This window comes from Staurois parvus, unplaced genomic scaffold, assembly GCF_062004578.1.
Source record: "Staurois parvus isolate SC_StPar_1 unplaced genomic scaffold, SC_StPar_1.0 ptg000058l, whole genome shotgun sequence".
Classification (NCBI taxonomy): Eukaryota; Metazoa; Chordata; class Amphibia; order Anura; family Ranidae; genus Staurois; species Staurois parvus.
In genome coordinates this window covers 773588-794506 of record NW_028317854.1, presented here as the reverse complement: position 1 = coordinate 794506, position 20919 = coordinate 773588, and the positions used below count along the sequence as shown (strand labels likewise).

Here is a 20919-nt window from a genome sequence, read left to right as displayed (position 1 = left end):
TTAGATTGTGATACATATAGACACTACGATAATTGTGCTTAAATTGAATTGATGAAATTAATTTTCAGTCATTATTTTCTCCCCATAAACATAACCACTGATAACTATAAGATTATAATCTGCGTTTTACGGAATTCAACTGCTTTTCCCCTGCAGAAGGAATAAGTGTCAAACTACACAAAATTGAATGACTATACAGCCCAAGAACAAAACAAAACAACAAATTACCTAGCTTGTGTAGTTATGCTATTGTGAGGAGAACTTATTAGGTTGCAAAAAGGAATACGGCAACTGATATCCATCTAATCAAGCAAAATCAATAGAAAATATATTATAATTACCCTCTAAGTATCAGGTAACCTTTTTAGATAACTGATGATCAGACCCAAAGATGGCTGCCAATTAGTGGGTGGATTGGAGCTTCCCTAAAATGGCATCTCTTCTCTAGTTGATGAATGTCTTAAGATGATATGAGTGTCCTCGTGAGATGGTGTCTACCTTCCAGATGGTGTGTGTAGATGTTCTTCGCTTTGTGAGTGTTCCTCCCTGCTTTATCTAGTTGTGAATAATACACTCATAAAATTTGAATAAATCTGGCCCAGAAAGTGGCACCTTCTCTATGATTGGGGGATCTGTTTAAACATTTGCCTACTGGACACTTTCACCACCTTCGTGCCCAGGCCAATTTTCAGCATTCAGTGCAGTCACACTTTGAATGATGATTGCATGGTCATGCAACACTGTACTCATATTCAATTTTTATTTTTTTTACACAAATAGAGCTTTCTTTTGGTGGCATTTAATCACCACAGGGTGTTTTATTTTTTGCTAAACAAATGAAAAAACACAGAAAATTTTGAAAAAAAAACAACATTTTTCTTTGTTTGTATTATAAAATTTTGCAAACAGGTAATTTTTCTCCTTCACTGATGTGCATTAATGAGGCTGCACTGATAGACAGCATTAATGGGCACTGATGAGGCCGCACTGATGGGCACTGATAGACTGCACTGATGGGGCGACACTGGTGGGCATTGATGATGAGGCTGCACTGGAATGCGGCACTGATGGGCACTGATAGGCAGCACTGACGGGCACAGACTGGTAGCACAGACAGGTACTGATGGACACTTTTGGGGCTGCACTGAAAACCAGGGTACGGATTATCAGTGTAGATGTCTCCTTTCACAATTGACAGTTATTGGCAGTACTTTCCTCACATTGTAACAGCATGAGGAAAGTATTGCGGATAACCGGTAAGTAACCGGTACACAGTGATAAGCTGTGATTAGACTGATCACATGGTAAAAGGCCGCTGTGATTGCCCCTTTACCATGTCATGTGATCAGCTGTGTCCAAAGGACACAATGATCACAGAGAGCGCCCCACTGGGGGCGTGCGTTTTGGGAGGACATCATGTGACACCCTCTCAGAACTGGATGACTGCACTGTAGCTGTCATTCAGATATAGCGCGTTCAAGAAGTGGTTAAAGCGGAGTTCCAGATGTTTTTGTGTACCCACTGCGCATGCGCGAGTAACGCTGCACTTCCTGAATGATCCTGTAGTCTTCTGGGACCTGCCACGTGTCCCAAAAGACTACAGAGAGGGAGACCACCTTCCACTTCCAATTGCGATTGGAGCGGAAGTGGGAGCTGGTACCTGTCAAATTCGGGTACCCGCTCCTCCCTGCCCCCCAAAGGTGCCAAACCTTATGGGGAACGGGGGACCAGTCTTTAAAGCAGAAATTCCCCTTTTGGGTGGAGCTCCGCTTTAAGTGTCATTTTAGAGTTTCCGGTGATTCATCTTGATATGATAAATTCATGCACAGCGATAGCTATGTCAGTTTGCCTGAAATGTGTGGAATGCCTGGGAGATCCTGGGGCATCAAAATTTTATATATCACGAATAAAATAATAATTGTACACAAACATAGCAAGGATGCAAAGAAAAATATCTCTCTCTCTGTCCATGTATGTATGTATGTATGTATGTATATATATATATATATATATATATATATATATATATATACTGTGTATATATATATATATATATATATATATATATATATATATAAACACACACACACTTATATACACACACACTTACACACGGCTCAAAAAAGTTAAAGGAACACTTTGAAAACACATCAGATCTCAATGGGGAAAAATATGCTGGATATCTATACTGATATGGACTGCATAATGTGTTAGGAATGTAAGAATGCCCCATCGTTTGATGGAAATGAAAATGATCAACCTACAGAGGACTGAATTTAAAAACACCCCCAAAAATCAAAGTGAAAAAATGATGCAGCAGACTAATCCATTGTGCTGAAATTTCATTGCAGCAACTCAAAATGGTACTCAGTAGTTTGTATGGCCCCCACGTGCTTGTATGAATGCCTGACAACGTCGGGGCATGCTCCTAATGAGATGACGGATGGCGTCCTGGGGTATTTCCTCCCAGGTCTGGACCAGAGCATCACTGAGCTCCTGGACAGTCTGAGGTGCAATCTGGCATCGTCGGATGGAGAGAAACATGATATCCCAGAGGTGTTCTATTTGGTTTAGGTCAGGCAAGCGTGGGGGACATTCAATGGTATCAGTTCTTTCGTCCTCCAAGAACTGCCTGAATATTCTCACCACATAAGGCTGGGCATTTTCATGCACCAGGAGGAACCCGGGAACCACTGCACCAGCATAGTTTCTGACAATGGGTCCAAGGATTTAACTCCAATACCTAATGACATGACAGTCAGGGTACCATTGTCTAGCATGTAGAGGTCTATGCGTTCCTGCATGGATATGCCTCCCCAGACCATCACTGACCCACCACCAAAAACGGTCATGCTGAACGATGTTACAGGCAGCCTAACGTTCTTAATGGCTTCTCCAGGCCCTTTCACGTCTATCATGTGTGCTCAGGATGAACCTGCTCTCATCTGTAAAAAGCACAGAGCGCGAGTGGTGGACCTGCCAATTCTGGTGTTCAATGGCAAATGTCAATCAAATTCTATGGTGCCGGACAGTGAGTACAGGGCCCACTAGAGGATGTCAGGCCCTCAGGCCACCCTCATGAAGTCTGTTTCTCATTGTTTGGTTAGAGACCAGTGGCCTGTTGGAGGTCATATTGTAGGGCTCTGGCAGTGCTCATCCTATTCCTCCTTGCACAATCTCTGGGGGCTGAGCAAAGGGATGGTCTGGATAGGCCTGATTCCTTGCCCAGTCTCAGAAGATTATGCCTCGATAAGTGCCCAACTGTTGGCCTTGCATGGTACTGGGCCACCGGCTGGTACTTGTAGTTCCACGCATAAGGCAGCACTGAAAAGCGATTCACAAAGGAACTTCAGAGTTCAGCTAGCTATGCGTTGCCCTGCTGAGAAGGGTAAACAACATCCGGCTGGGACTTGTAGTTCCACGCATAAGGCAGCACTGAAAAGCGATTCACAAAGGAACTTCAGAGGTCAGCTAGCTATGAGTTGCCCTGCTGAGAAGGGTAAACAACAGCCGGCTGGGACTTGTAGTTCCACGCATAAGGCAGCACTGAAAAGCGATTCACAAAGGAACTTCAGAGTTCAGCTAGCTATGAGTTGCCCTGCTGAGAAGGGTAAACAACATCCGGCTGGGACTTGTAGTTCCACGCATAAGGCAGCACTGAAAAGCGATTCACAAAGGAACTTCAGAGGTCAGCTAGGTATGAGTTGCCCTGCTGAGAAGCGTAAACAACAGCCGGCTGGGACTTGTAGTTCCACACATAAGGCAGCCTTGAAAAGCGATTCACAAAGGAACTTCAGGAGGTCAGCTAGCTATGAGTTGCCCTGCTGAGAAGGGTAAACAACAGCCGGCTGGGACTTGTAGTTCCACGGGTAAGGCAGCCCTGGAAAGCCATTCAGATGGGGATTTCAGCATCTGGCTAGAGCTGAGCTCCCCTGCTGGGAAGAGTAAACACAGGCCTGACAGGAAGAATGGCCTATCCACAGGGGGCTGGAAGCCTGAAAGCATGTCATCTGATCTGATCTGTCACGGTGTGTCATCAAGCAGACAAACATGTGTCCTAGCCAGGGACAGCACACTCAGATTGGGAGTGCAAGGGGCCTTATTTGGGTTGATGCTCGGATTTCAGAGAGAGGGCTGCGGTCCTCAGCCCCAATCACCTTTCCTTGCCACTCAGGTCCCGAAGCTGCTGGCAATGCCTCTGATAGATGGTGTCTGGATTCAGGAGAACCCGGGGAGAGCTCACCGTGCGGTTCAGAAGGTAGACGGCAGAATGCATGCCTCCCTCCTGCCTTCTGCCAACCTTCTCTCCCAGGAGGTGCAGGCTGAATGGGCCAAAGAGACAGAGGGAATGGCGCAGTCCAGAATCCAGGGGTCAGCTAGAGTCTGGGCATCCCCGGTAGTCTCGGTCCTCAAACAGAATCAGATGACCAGGCTTTTTGAGGACCTTGGAAAACTGAGCACCAGCCCTGTGGTTTTGGACTACCCAGGAGCCATGAGGTAATGGAGCATCCGGAAGGGGCCTGTTGTCTAACTATCATGGACCTGAGAAGAGGGTATGGACCACCATATCTAACCCAGGAGGCTCAGGATGAGCCAGCCTTCCCTACCCCAAGTGGCTTGCCTGAATTCACGGGAAAGCTAGTTGGGGTTGAGAACGCACCAACCACCTCCCCAGGGGTCAGGAATGACCTGCAATGTGGAGTGGAACTGGATGCTGTTGCCTACTTTAGGGGTCTTGCGGTGTTCGGCCCTGTCTGGGAAGAGCAACTTGGGCCCCTGTCACTAGTCAGGAACAACCTGCCCGTGCCTAGTCTGACAGTCGAGAAGGGTAACTGTCAGTGGGGCATGTCAGTGGTTCAGCTTTGGGAACCACCGGTAGGAAGAGACCCCCAGAGGTCTGGGCATGGGGAGACTGAGGCAGTGGTGGCCTGGTCTGCTCCCCAGGCCAAAAAGCAGGTTACATCAGTCGTGGGTGCAGCTGGCTACGGTAAGACGCCTGGGTGCAACTATCATGGCTCAGCTGGACCTGTGACTGACCTAGCAGACAGGAAACTGGAGGAACTGGTGTCCTGGATGCTAGCAGGTAGCGAGGACTGTTCATCTTGGATGAAGGTACCTGTGGACACATCTGGGAGGCGAGTTCCAGAATTCGCCTGTCCGGTGCACACCAGCGCCACTACCTTCGGGCCAGATGTAGTCCTAGGCCTGAGGAAGAAGATGGGAGAGGGAAATCTCCTTCTCTACCTCAACAAGAAGCTACATATTAATATGTTAGCAGATGACACCCCTGAGCCGAAGTGTTTTGTTACCAGGTGGGCACCCCGGCAGTCACCACGGTATTCGGATAGCCACAGCCGACTGGTGCTCACCCATGACCACTTACTTGGTTAGCACAGCAGTGTTGCTGGGGAGAATAGTTTCCTTTTCAAAAGGAACCTGGGTCTCCCGCAGTGCATATCACCCCAAGGTGAACCCCTGGGCACAGTGGCTCTGTGCCCTGGTCAGACCAGCCCGTGGCAGAAGTGGGTTGCGTCAGGAGGTAAATTGCAGTCCCCTCCAATGTAGCCACCTAAGGGGGAAGGTGTAATAGCGTATTCCCAGAGATGGACGTGGTTCAACCATTTTGGCTTCAACCAACATCTTAGCAAAGGGATTATCCATCCTGACAAATATATTTCTCCCTCATTATTCCTCCCTCCCTCCTTAGAGAGGCCCAGCGACATTTGGCCAGTATGTGTGTGAGTTGGGAATGTCACAGGAGGGTCATAGGAGCTATAAAGCCCCCCAAGGGAGCCGGGGCCTCCCTGTCCAAAGAACCTGCAAATTGTAACACCTCGGAAGAGATAAGGCAAGCTTTCCCAGGAATTGAAAGAGATTCCAACCTAATAAACCTAACTCAGCGTAGGTGACAGAATCAGATAAACACTCTTTAAAATCCATTTCTTCCCTATGTCGCATATCTTGGAATATGAGAGACTTACATAAAAACCGGACCTATCATCAGATTGGCCACAATAAGGCGAACAGTTTGATAGGTTACTCGCATTGTCTCGGATACATAGGAAAACAGAAAAGTAGATCTTGTGAACCGTACAGTGTATAATTTCATAATTCATATCTAATTAATCCTCAGACGTGTCTGCATAATAATCTACCTGCGGGTGGAATGTCACTTGTGCAGCTGGAAAGTTATGGGCCAAAATATGAGTTACGGGAGATTTTGGCTCTGGTTGAGGTATCCACCCATACCTACACGCCCTAAACGGGGCATTGGTCCTTGACTTCAGAGACACCCCCTGCTGGGGACTACAAAATAGGCTGTCAGGTCTAAGAGTGAAAGTTGAAGACGTCTCCCATTTTAACATCAATACCACCTGGGGAGACCCGTGCCCTTTTGCTCTGAAACTTGGATCTGCTATCCCAGGACTTTGGCAAGTACCTTAACCCTTTCACCTCTCTCTGATATCTCTTTGCTGTGCTGTTGGTTTCTGTATGTTTATATATATATCTATATCTTAGTTACATCTTTTTCTGTAAATATTTTTATTGCACCCGTTTGACCTTTTAGTAATAAATCTTTCCTTCTGAAAGTGTTGAACTGTTTCTATAGCGTTTTATTGCAATTTACGAATTCCTGCCTCTAAAGAGAACGCTACTGTGTTTGTTTAATGCCCTGCATAATCGGCCTGCGGTGACCATATTATGCAAATGATTATCTCAACCATTATAGTGTTTTAGCTGATATTGCCGAGTTTCCTCTTTCTCTGTACAAAAAGGAGGTGGTGGCAGTGTGAAGGGTTAATTGCGTCCTTAACCTGACCCAGTAACAATCGCTCAGGCTGCCGGTATATCGATTGTGATCCAATTAGCTGGAAAATTGTTGTGCAGAGTGCAGCTGGGTGTGGCATTGTTACGCACGTGACATCGTGGTTTTAGATCGGCTAGTCCTTCGGTCACGAGTTTGGTGAGAAGGTCTGGGGTCTGACGCCGCAATCGTGACACTTGAGTGTCAGCATGGCCACATGTGACTGGATGAAATCACAAGAGCACAACTGGAAGCCAGCTGTCACCTCTTAAATGGTAGTAACATCTCTGCACTGCATACTAGTACAATATGACAGGCTTACCTGCAAATGGAGAGCGCCAGCGCCACTCTGACACAACTCTTCAATCTTGCCCTCCTTCCAGGTTCCCATTCTTCAGCCACTTCAATGGCCGGGCTGTGGGTCATGTCACTCCTGTGCATGCGCATGGGAGTCAGATCGCTGAGGCACGCCGTAAATGTGGTATGAGCTGCACATATGTGGCTCAGATCACATTACCTTGAACAGGCAGGGGGGACATTTATGACAGAAGAGACTACTAGGGTGTCTTCTGTTATAAAAACCCTCCCTGTCAGCAGATTTTCCATTCCAAGACTTTACTACCACTTTAACAGGAAGTGCCTGAATAAGGATCTTTGCGGAACAATTAGCAGGTATTAATTCATAGAAATTAGCACATTTGAAAAGGCTGAAAACAGCCTTTGAAATTACATTAGCCTGTTAAAACGTATGAGATTTTAGTCATTGGGTTTACATCTACTCCAAATTTCTACAGAAAGAGTACAATGTTTTCACTTGAATAAATAAACAAGAAAATGTTTCAGCCGTTTTTAGAGCTCCTATATAGTGATGGGCCAAACAACCCTCTGTTCGGTTCGCAGTCGAACATTCAAACCTAATGAAAGTTCGACTTCGAACAGAGGAGACAATTCATTAAGCAGTATCTTACTGCATCTGAGTATGTGGTAAGATACCGCATAGCAACTAAAAGCATTCTTGAATGTTTCAGCTGTCAGTTGGGTTACCCGCTGACAGCTGAATGTAAAAAATTGCTGGCATTGGCCAGCAATTACAAAAAATACCCTTCAGGTCTAGTATGGATTATTAAATCTTTAAAAAAGATACCAGACCCTTATCTGAGCATGCAGCCCAGCAAGTCAGGAAAGGAGTGGGTGAGCGAGGGCCCCTCCCCGAACCATGCCAGGCCACATGCCCTGAACATGGGGGGTGCTTTGGGGGCACCTTATCCCCCAATTCACCTTGTCCCCATGTTGATGAAGACAAGGACTGCTTCCCCACAACCGTGGCCGGTGGTTGTGGGGGTCTGCAGGCATGGGGGTTTATAAGAATCTGGAAGCCCCCTTTAACAATGGGGCCCCCAAATCCTGCCCCCCCATGTGAATGAATATGGGGTACATGTAACTGCTTCCCATTCACGAAAAAAAGTGTAGTGTAAAAAATATCTTTGACAAGTCCTTTTGGTAAAACAAAAATTAAAAAATGTCCCCCTCAATCACGATGCCCGCCACCACCGCCGACCCGAAAAAAACCCCCGCTTCATTCTCAACGCTGGCTCCCGGCTGTCTGACAGTTCTTAAATACCTTGATGACTTCATAAGGGGCAGGGTAACTCTGCCCCTTGTGGTGTTATCATGCGCTGTGATTGGCCATAGCAATGCACCTGACTTGTGGTCAGGTGTATTGCTTTGGCCAATCACAATGCACTGTCAGGGCACAGTGCATTTTATGGTGCGAACAGCCTGCCGAACGCCCTTCCGTTTGTGTGTTTGCCGAACACACGAACGCACAATGAACTTGCATTCGACTCAAACATCTAGCCCAACATTACTCCTAAATGGCTTCTCCTTTGCCATTGTAAAAATCATTGTACAAGGATTATCTACCAGCTGAATCTAGCCACTATTATCACTATATCTTACATGTCTTCTAAATCTAGTATCACACAGTTTAGCAATGCTCCTGTCATATTACAAAAGCTTTCCTGGATTAAAAAAAATGTAAACGAGCATGCAGCCCCATTACCATATACAGTATCTATAGCAAGGGTGCAGTGAGTGTGCATCCACTTTGGCATGCTAATATCAGTCCATGTGATCTTCAGCAACACTGACATCACTATAAACAATAGCACTCCCAACAGCAGTAAGCAATGGTTGGCAGCCACACTAATACTCCTTATTTAATTGTATTAATAATTCAAACTAGTTCATAAGTAAAAAAAAAAGCCATTGATATTTTATTAGGATGCACCATCTTTCTCCCCATACTTCCAACATTAAGACAGATAGAAAACTTTGTCATGAATTGTAAAGAAATGGCAAGAGTGAACCTGTGGGAACCTGTGACATTATATTTATGCTCATCCACAGATGGCCATTGGTAGCCTGACCAAGCATACATGTATATGCTTGTTTAGTCAGAAGAAGAGAGATGAAGCTGCTGCCAAACAGCTTTGATGTTGGCTTATCATGGTCAATACAATAGCAATAATTACAAAAGCTATTCTCCTCCAGATCTGCTGGCAATGGGAATCTAGAAATGCCCATACTGTAGATATAAGATCTTCTGTCATTCTGTTTATAAGTTTAGGCTTCCCATACACCTACTGTAAGAGAGTTTCTGGAAATGTAGTCTAAGTCTGGATGTTTCATGTGAGTTGAGTGTCTTTAATTTGCCCACAGCAAGCACTGGTATGTATAAGGTGCATGCAGTCTAATTGCCCTTAAAAATCACCATCACTAAATGGAACTAGAAGTATGAATGTTCATCTTGGCTGAATGTTTGCTTTTATCAATTTGGGTTTTGTCAGAGCTCCAGGGTATGACCAGAGGTATGTGAACCGACACAGGGAAACGCAGACTCCAGATATGATATAAATAATATAATTTATTAACACTAACAATACATAAACGCAGTGCAATACTAAAACATAACACAGTGCAAACGAACCAAACCAAACCACCCACAGATAACAAAACATACAATGCAAGCGTCGTCAGGCAGGCCGGGATCCTCAACAGGAGGTCAGAACGTATGGGGTTAAGCAGGAGAATGGTCAGACAAAGCCAGGGATCAGAGCAGCAGAATGGTCAGACAAAGCCAGGGATCAGAGCAGGAGAATGGTCAGACAAAGCCAGGGATCAGAGCAGGGTCAGCAACGAATCAGACAGGAACAGGAACAGGGTTGCAGGAACAGGATACAGGGCCCAGGAGAAACACACACCAAGGCAGAGTCTGCAGGTCTGGCCATCCCTTAAATACACCAGCATAAGCAGTTTCAGGTGTTTGGCTGGCTGCAAGGTTGAGTCTCTGATTGCTGGGAGCACCCGCTGGCCAGCCCTGGTACTGCAGCCCATAAGGCAGGTGAGTCCCACCATTGCTGGCCAGTCCATTCCTGACAGGTTTGGTTGAGGGCACTTCAAAGTGCCAGTTATTCTGGGGCAAAGCAATAGCAACCAGGATACTTTTTTTACTTGTCCATTTAAATGTCTTTCTACAAAATAGTTTGATTGCAGGGATTTGGGTTTACGATTCATATAATTTCATGCCTTTTAGTATTTTATTTGGTACTTTAATGATATTAGAATCAGACTTTATAAGCAGCTGATAGAAAGACAATGCATTATCAAAAATAATTGCTTGTGTAAAAGAATTAAAAAAAATAGTTGGGTAAATATACATATACTTTGTTGTTGGTAAATGTATACTATGCTCACTTTGTTTTGTTTTATTTTTTGATACCTCCTATTAAAAATAATTGTCCATGTAAAAGAATAAGTGAATAGTTAATATACGTTTTACTTTGTTGGTAAATTGCAATTCTGTTTATTGGGGTTTAGCGTACACTTCATTCCATACAAAGATTTTGTTTCTACTTTGAATTGTTTTCTGTCTTTGGAGGTGCAAGAATCAAATTGCATTTCTATTTTTTAATTAGAAACCTATACAAAAATATTAAAGTGGAGTTCCAGCCATTTTTGTGTTTATTAAAAGTCAGCAGCTAGAAAAACTGTAGCTGGTGACTTTTAATAAACACTCGCTTACCTGCCCCGGGGTCCAGCGATGTACTCATCTGCGCAGTCCCTTCTCTCCTTCTGTCCTCCGTGGCACCGGCATCTCTACTGTGGGCACCAGGCTGTGACAGTTTGCGGCTTCACAGCCTAGTGCCCACTGCGCATGCATGAGTCGCGGCGAGACTCCTGATTGGTCTGGCAGTCTCTTGAACCTGTGAAAGTTCCCAGGAGACTGCGGGAGCAAGGAGAGGGCCGAACTTCCAGCTCAGTGGCAAACTGAGCCGGAAGTGGGAGCGGGTACCTCCTGCCCAAAAGGTGCCAAATATGGCAGTGGAGGGGGGGAGGAGGCAAATAAGAGGAGCTTCCGCTTTTAAGTGGAACTCCACTTAAAAAAAAAAACACAACAGCAATAACTCTCAGTGCTTGATTAACAATGAATATTTAAGTAATTGAAATTCTAAACTTGAACAATAACAAAAATAAATCTAAAAAAAAATCAAATTACACACAATATAAGTATTGTATTGTTGAACAAAAAAGTGACCAGATTCCCTCATCCGCACATTTGAAGCAAATGGGGGATTTCACTCCTGTTGAGATCAGTAGATCGATTTCTGTACTACCAGTGTGCCCATACATAGATATGCTGAATTTGGCTGGCTTAAGGTGATAGTTGTATGCTAAGTCATCAACTCCTCATCACCTCATTAGTACTTGTAAAGCAACTGGGTGGTAGGGTATTCCCTGTAGATAGCAGCATGGTATGCTTGAAATGTTCTTTAATGCTCTCACATGGTAATAGTAGATAGTAACAGTCAGCTGCAAGGGCTTAACTATAACTATAACCATACAAGACCATGCAGGTACTATAGGGCCCAGAGGTACAGGAATGTCAGTACTGTCTGGCTACAGAAATTAGCAATGTGCCCTCCCAGCATTCTGCAGAATAGTTAGAGAGAACAACACTTATATCAGACAACAATTTGCCCTGAGAATAACTGTACTTGAATTATTTTCTTCTTACTGGCTAATAGATTTCACAATATGGTTCTTTTTGCATAGCAGTTATTATAGTATTTGGTGCTAATAGCTGTATATTTTTCACATGTATGTTTTGTCTTTAAGGTCTGTGGATTGGATTGTTTTGTCCAATGTTCCTGCAAAACTGCATCTACATACCCTATATCTTTTGTTTGAACTGGCACAAGGCCTGTGAAGAGGTAATGAGCTTACTGAGTTAAGACATTAGACATAATGTGAAGCTGTGCTTTGGCCATGCAGGGCAAGTCAGCTTGACTGCCTCCCTCCCCACCAGCACATACTAAACTTTCCTTCTTTTCCCCTTTCCATTTGGCAGCTTGTAGTGAAGAGGAATACCTGGTAATTCTTGATATGGAGAGAATCTGAATCACTCATTCCTTTCACGTGGAAGACTGGTGGTTGGCTGATTAGTACCTCCTACTTTAAAAAAGGGGTGGAAAGAGAGTTTGTAGTCTAATGCAAGCCCCAAATCACAAATATTTGTAGATGGGGAGGGTGGCAGTTAAAGGATAAATTCACCTTTCAACAAAAAATAATACATGCACTTTTTTTGCAGTTAAAAAAGGTGCATTTAATATTTTTTGTTTCTGGCGCCTTTAAAGCATTGCACCAGCGATCAGATCACTGGTGCCATGCAGCTCTCCCTCTGACTTGTCACTGTATCTACTTGCTTGTACATCCCGTATGGGCAAGCAGATACTGACAGGAAGGCTCAATAAACTACCAGGGCACTCCACAGTGCGGTAGCAGTTCATTTAGAACTACAAGCCGACAGCCGCAAAGGCTGTTGCAACTTGTAGTGTTCCCATTCACATAACACTGTGAAAGAGTGACGCGGCCAGGCAGGCACAGCCCTGCATGGCCGCGTTTTTTTTTAAATTGTGACAACAAGTGTGGAAGAAGGAGGAAAAGATCCCTTAGCTGTCACCATGATGATCAGTGGGGGCCGGTTCATTCCTAACATGTTACACCCTGAAAATGGGTGTAACATGTAACATGTTCCGAAAGGTGAACTTATCCTTGCAAATCTCAGAACAAATAGTGTATATATTTTTGTCTGTTTGTGTTGATTACTGTAGTTCTCACCTCTTGTTGCACTCTTTTTATGTCTGTGGCCTGTGTCTGGTTTGTGTTTGAGAAACATCCCCCCCAATTCATGTGATCCTTCTCAGTTCCTAATTGGGGCAGAGAAGAGTGCTCATTTGACCATCTCCCTATAAATTTAGATCAGTTCATGGGGGGAGGTCACTGATGGGGGGGGGGCAGAGTCACAGTTTGGGTGCAATTTTGTGTGTGAGTGCAGTTTTTTTTGGAGTGCTGAGATGCAGTTTAACTAAAGCAGGATAACTCAAGCAGCAGGAAGATACAACAAAGAACTCTACTGTACGCTGGATGGACTGCAAGCAAACACCCTGGGAAACAAATCCTACAAGTCTGAGTTCCACTCCGTGTACCTTTGTAATATTTCCTCTCTACTCCTCCTTTTCATATTACTATCCTGCGTTCCCAAAATCTCACTTCTTTACCCCTCTGCTCCACCCCAAAACTTATAGATCTCACCCTCACTGCTACAATCTCCCTACTACTGCTCCCATCACCTCCTGCTGATCTTTACTCTCCTGCTGACCCAAACACCAGGACTGGAAGGCATGTACACTTGTGTACATCCCGCTCCCATGTTACTTTCCTCACCCTTCTTCTTCTAACCTCTGGGGATATCTCCCCAAACCCTGGTCCTCCACTATTTCACCCCCACACCAGGCACCCTCCTTCTTCCAGGAATAGCCTCAATCTCCTCAATTTAATATCAGTCCCTGTGCTCCCAAAAACCACCCTCCCTTTTTCATGTGCGCTGTGGAATGCCCACTCTGTCTGTAATAGGCTCACCTCTGTCCATGACCTTTTTGTCTCCAGCTCCCTTAACCTACTACCAATTACAGAAACCTGGCTTCAAGCAGCAGATTCTTCTTCTCCCGCAGCACTTTCCTATGGAGGCCTCCTCTGAACTCACTCACCCAGACCCAGTGGTCGGAAAGAAGTAGGGGTTGGTTTGCTTCTGTCCCCAATGAGCACCTTTCAAGTCCTCCCTCTCTATCCTTCTCTTCTTTTGAGACTCACTGCATTCGGATGTTTTCTCCCATTTCTCTGAGGATTGCAGTGATCTATCGGCCTCCTGGACCGGTGTCCCGCTTTCTTGATGATTTCTCTGACTGGCTACCCTACTTTCTCTCCTCTGAACTACCCACTATCATTCTCGGAAATGTTAACATCCCCATTAATGTCAACAACCCGGCTACATCCCAACTCTTCAACATAACCTCATCTTTTGCATTAGCACAATGTATACAGTCCTCCACTCACTCTGATGGGAATACATTAGACCTTGATATCTCCCGTCTTTGCACTCCCTGCAACCTCACAAATGCCTCCTTTCCTCTCTCTGATCACAATCTCATCACCTTCAAAGTGTACTCATCTGTAAGCCGTGTACCGGGGTGGGCTCCCCAGGATACAGTGAAGTCACAAACGAGGAAAGCAACCCAAACACCAGCTTTTGCCCCAACAGAGTTTTACTTAGATGTGGCAAGTAAACACAACCACAAATGCTGGGAACATACAATAAATTTACATACACCCAGCCCAAAGGCTGAGACCCTTGTGCTGCACAGCACGGCACCTCCTGATGGATGAAGGTAGAAAGTGTAGTAATTTACCTACTGGCGGGCACAACTAAGCTGCCACACCTTACCCGTTATTACCCTAAAAGAGCAGGAATCAGTGTATGGGTGTATGGTATGGGCTAGTCTGCGGTGCAGCACAACAGCTTACAATCTTCCACAAATCTACAGTATTCCCCCTCCCATAACTGGTCCTGTAGCACGTGCCTGAGTATTCCTTCTGAGCAAAATGCCAGTCTGGCTTGAGTTTGTAGGATTTTATCAGCTCTCCAATGTGAAATGTCACTTTAAGTTGTGGAGTCCTTCCAATAATCCATAACAACACTTGTGGCCTGACACAAATAGAGACCCTAACTAACTAAAGGCCTGGACTCAGTCTCAAGGCACCAACACTGAAATGAGGTGCGTGCACGATCTTACCGACCCGGGTCTGCTTTGTATCCACTGGTGACTCTGAACAGAACAAATGTCTCTCCAACAAGCTTGCGATATTGCAGTGTATGCTGCATTGTTCCTCTGCTCTCATCAGCATTACTGGCAGCAATCTTCCTTTCTCTGAACAGGATCAGGGTCTTGGACACGATCAGCTTCACTTAGCTTCAGCTCTGGTTGCCGAGGGAAGCTCCCACACCTGGATGTCATCGGATTCTCAGCTCACACGGCCCCTTCATTCAGCATCGTTCAAAACATGGCTGCAGTCTCCTCTTCCTGTTCACTCCAACTCAGTGTGAAAACTCCACCTCTTCATGAATATACAAATATCTATGCAGTCTGAGGCTGTGTTAGAAAAACAGTGACATCTTGTGGCTAAACCGCAGAATGTCAGTCAAAACATTAATTTACTTCCACACAATCAGTGTTCAAACAATGAGAGCTGTTTCCCCATCTCACACATCTTCAAACACTTATCCCTCCAAGCAGCAAACAATTGCCCGCAGAAACCTTCACAACTTGAGCCCTGCTCCTTTCCACTTTGCAACTGACCAACTCTATGACAGAATCTCTCCCCTGTCCTGCCCTGACCTGGCCACTGCTGTCTACAATAGTTCACTTTCATCCACATTAGACTCACTTGCTCCACTAACAACATGAAGCATCAGGCCCCGACCATTACAACCATGGCAGACTGACGACACCAGAAATCTTAAACGACATAGTCGTGCGCTGGAGCGATTGTGACGTAAAACCAAATCTCACCAAGCATTCACCTTATATAAATCTGCTTTCTTAACATTCAATTCCTCCCTCCATGCTGCCAAACAAGCCCACTTTGTCACTCTCATCAATAGCTTGTCATCCAGTCCTTGTCGTCTCTTCTCTACTTTTAACTCTCTACTTTCTCCATCTCTACCTCCAACCAGTATCTCACTCACTGCTCACGAGATTGCAAATCATTTCAAAAACAAGATTGATGCAATTCGTAGGGGCATCCCCACTGCACATACATCCATCCCACTTAGCATACCTTTTACTAAACCACCCTCAACACTTTCCTCTTTTGACCTTGCTACTACCGAAGAGGTCACTAAGGTTTTCTCAGAAGCCCGTCTCACTACCTGCCCCCTTGGATCCTGTCCCCTCACAACTACTACAGTCACCCTCTTCTTCCATCCTATGCTCCCTCATTCACATCTTCAATCTCTCCCTCTTAACGGTGCCTTCCCCACTCCTCTAAAGCATGCACACATCACTCCCATACTTAAAAAGCCCTCCCTGGATCCCACCAACCCGAACAACTTAAGACCCATCTCCCTGCTGCCATTTACGTCTAAACTCCTAGAACGTTTAGTCTACAATTGCCTGATTTCCCACCTCACCCACAACAACCTTCTTGACTCTTTACAGTTTGGCTTTTGCTCACTACACGCCACTGAAACTGCTCTACTAAAACTCACTAATGATCTACTAACAGCTAAAACCAATGGCCGCTACTCCATACTCTTACTACTTGACCTCTCTGCAGCTTTTGATATGGTTGACCATCCCCTCCTCCTCAAAAAACTCCACTCTCTTGGCCTCCGAGACTCTGCTCTCTCCTGGTTCTCCTCCTACCTATCGCAGCGCTCCTACAGCGTTACCTATAACTCTGCCTCCTCCTCTCCACTTCCTCTTTCTGTAGGGGTCCCTCAAGGTTCCGTCCTTGGACTCCTTCTCTTCTCCATCTACACCTCCTCCCTTGGTCACTTGATAAACTCCCATGGCTTTAAGTCCCATCTCTATGCTGATGACACACAAATCTATCTTTCTACCCCTCACCTCACCCCTTCAGTTTCCTCTCGCATTACTAACCTACTAAGCGACATATCTGCATGGATGTAACTCCACTTCTTCAAACTCAATCTTTCCAAAACTGAGCTCTTAGTATTCCCCCCAGCCCGTGCCCCCTCCCCTGACTTCTCCATCAAGATCAATACCACAATCATCATTCCCTCCCCTCATGCCAGGGTACTAGGTGTAATCCTAAACTCTCATCTGTCCTTTCAGATCCAAATCCAATCGCTGTCTAAATCTTGTAGACTTCACCTCCGCAACATCTCCAAGATACGGCTGTTCTTAACCTCGGAAACCACTACGCAACTTATTCACTCCCTGGTTATCTCTCGTCTTGACTATTGTAACTACCTCCTCATTGGCCTACCTCATCGCAGGCTATCCCCTCTTTAGTCTATCATGAATGCTGCTGCCAAACTCATCCACCGTTCTGTATCTGCCACTCCTCTCTGCCAATCCCTCCACTGGCTTCCCATTGCCCAACGGATACAATTCAAAGCATTAACAATAACATATAAAGGCATTTATAACTCTGCCCCCAATTACATCACCGGTCTTGTCTCCAAATATCACCCAATCCGTACTCTCCACTCCTCGCATGACCTCCTGCTCTCTAGCTCCATTGTCTCCTCCTCCCATGCTCGTCTCCAGAGCTTTCCCTATCCTCTGGAATTCTCTACCCCAATTTATCAGACTATCGCCTACTCTGCTCACTTTTAGGAGATCTCTGAAAACCTATCTCTTCAGGGAAGCCTATCCTGCAGTCAGCTAATAATGGAATCTTCTACTCTTCCTACCAGTTCCTCCCCCACAGTTACTACTTTTTGTACCACTAGCCCCTCCCTCCTAGATTGTAAGCTCCGAGGAGCAGGGCCCTCCTATCCCTCTTGTATTGAACTGTATTGTTGCTGTATTGTCCTCCATTATATTGTAAAGCGCTGAGCAAACTGTTGGCGCTATATAAATCCTGTATAATAATAATAATAATAATAATAAAAAAGTGAATGTGTTGATTTGGCTTGCGTGGCCAATGTTATGGTTCATTTAAATGATTTTTCAAAGAATTACAAAAACCATTTGAATAAATGTGGGTTTCTCTGTGACATTTTTACAGTTGTTATTATACTTAGCTGATAATATACCACCTACCACAGTTTACTGTTTGATTATCTGGTTTAATTCTTGTAGGCTGGGGGAAACGTAACAGGTTGTGGAGGTTAAAGGACAAGTTTATATCTTTCATGTACTCCTCAGTCTGGCTGTTCACCTGATGGAGCCCCCTGAAAGTTGGCTGTGTAAGTTCCAATTCATCACTAAGTTGGAGCTTATAATTTGTCTAAGGACCCCCTGCCTCCACCCAACAGTGCTAAGACCTGCTGACTTGCTGCTCAGCTTTTAGAAGGAAATGTTAAATGTATGTAAATGTCAGAAGTATCCGGTTTCTCCAGTGTGTGGACAGGGATGTGACTTCTTGCTAACTCACACAACTTGGCTTGGGATTTGGCTATTGCCTGTGACTTGCCTGAAGTTTCTTCAAGGTTTCACCTGCAGTATCAATAGCTGGTGAAATCTCCTATTCCGGGCCAACCAATAATCCTTTTAGTGCCACTGCTGTAGGAGTTGCAGTGGTGGCAGCGGGGGCTTCCCAATGACAGTCACAGTCATTTTCTATGACCCTCCGAGTGTGGCCCCACTAGGACCAAAACCATCCCACCATTCCCCCCTTACCACCATGCTTCCCAGGCGCCATCTTTCAACCTGCAGGTCTGGGGGGTGCCACTAGATGGGAGAGACACCAGCTAACGTTCATTTGCTGATCTTGCCTAACTAGAATGAACCCAGAAGCGACCTGTAAAATGTCATGTCTGGTTTCTGGTGACCTTTCCCTGGCCCTTGCAATCTGTGCTTTATTAGCTTTAATTGAAGGCAGGTGAGACATCAAGGGTCTAAAGGTCATGATGTCTCATAAAGAGAACCAGTCTTAAAATATTACATCACATAGGAGACTGTTTGTCCTCTATGTGATACAAATTACGTTGAAAGAACCCCCCCCCCAAAAAAAATAAATTTGAGGCCACCCCACCCCCCACACTCAAACTTACACACACCTGTCAGGGGTACCCATGTACACAAATGTTGCTTGTGATACACATGTTGCATATTGCTTGAGTGAGAGTGATAATTCTAGGTCAATATTCCCAGTTAAAGTAATTCAAATAATAAACGTCATATTTACTTGCTTTGTGCAATAATTTTGCACAGAGCAGCTGAAATCCTCCTCTTCTTGGGTCCCCTGCCATGCTCCTCCTCTTCAGCAAGTGCCCCCATAGAAATCCACTGGCACAGACAGAGTGGTTCAGGCCCACTTCCACTCTCTCGTCACAGAGTTTGATTGACAGCAGCTGAGCAAACGTTGAGAGTCAGCTGTCAGTCTCCAGCTCTCTCCTTTACCCCTCCAGTGCTCACTGGAGTGTAGCGCTGTGAAGGGCATGGGAGTGGCTAGCTCAGGCTCTCAGTGGCTCATTGAGAGGCTGAATTCGCCTGTTCAGTGGGATATTTTCTGAGCCCTGATGTCAGCTGACAGAGGGCTGTAGAGGTACAGCCAAAAAAGATATACTTCTCCTTTAAGCACATCATTTTTATAGGATGTATAGTATTTAGGACAGAGACAGACATCCCTATATATGAATGGCTTCTACAGGAAACAGAAGATTATAATTTTCTATAGAACCTTGCCCCCCTTAGAACATACTGTATGTTAGGATATTATTTGTACTAATAACACCTGTTATAAATTTCACTTTGCCAGGCTAGAACAAGAGCTGGAGTGAAACCACTGATAGTCCCTGACCCCAGAACAGATGTTTTGAAATCTACATTTGGCTTGGTGGAAAGTGGTAAGTTGACCAAATAGTGAAACCTGTGTTGCTATCTGTGTTTGATATATGGTAAACGACTGTTCTTATTTTCTAAATGTATGGAAGGGTAAGTAAGAAAACAATATAATGTTTGATTGGACATCTTTTTTGATAATCCTCATCCCCTAGAAAACAAAGATCACTGTATTCTTTATCAGCTCAAAGGGATAGAGGCAAGGAATCTACAAAATATTTAACAGGTTTCTTCATTTGTATATAAACTTTAAGGTTCTCTTAATGGGGTGCTCACATTGCACTGATATTTTACCACTAGGATCCAAAAACTTCCCAAGTGTAGTGCATCAGCAGTGCTCTGGGCCTATAAACTATTTCATTTATATTTGGCTCACTAAAGTCTCTCTATGGTTACCAATGTATGCTCTAATCCTGCAAAAGTGGAGCCTCACTGGGGAAAAGTGGGGGGCTCCATTTTTCACACCCTTGGCAAGTACAAATGCTCACTCTTCACTCTGGTAAACAGAGCTTCTTTACCCCCTACACCTCAAAAACAGAGCAAAGATAGGTGCCTTTTCACACCCACCCTTTCTTTGCCCTTGGCCCCCCAACATCTCCACAAACATTTTTAGACTCATTTGCTACCAATCACTCAAGTAAAGATATACAAACAACTATATTATTTAGATGTCAGCACACACCCTTAAGGAACCTGGAAGGAATTGGGAGACAGACTGAGAGGAGAGACACAGAAACACTGAAACAGATATCAGAGATTAACAAACTGAGATAACCTCATATCCAAACATGTAACCATACAAAAGAAGAAAGTTTATTTTTTTGCATTCAGGCATATAGCCAGGCTGATTGTACCGAATTCGAGCCAGATGTCAGATTTTTTTCACATTTGAAAAACAATATTCGTATTCTGCTGGCCGAGATGGCTTCCCGCGTTCCTCAAACGCACACCCCCTCCCGGCAGAACAAAATAGAGCTGTGGCAAGCATTTCCCCATCAACACTGACTGAATGTAAAAATCTTTCCTCTTAACCATTAAAGTGAGTAATATCCACCCAGACTAACAGAGGTTAAATAACAGGCAATATGTAGAATGTTCAATGGACTAATGCTTAGGAGGGGGAGAGGGGAAAGGAGATGAAAAAAAGAGCAAGAATGAGAAAAAAAAGCTTTAAATAAT

General features: G+C 44.8%; 1 protein-coding gene across 1 annotated transcript in view; it reads left to right on the top strand.

Annotated features, from left to right (window-relative positions):
* Positions 1-20919, top strand: part of LOC149469842 (multidrug and toxin extrusion protein 2-like) — a 147634-nt gene that overhangs the window by 124219 nt on the left and 2496 nt on the right. The window contains exons 15-16 of the mRNA XM_089668440.1: positions 11984-12078; positions 19658-19745. Of these exons, the coding sequence (XP_089524566.1) occupies positions 11984-12078; positions 19658-19745 (183 nt within the window). The remainder of the gene's footprint in view (positions 1-11983; positions 12079-19657; positions 19746-20919) is intronic.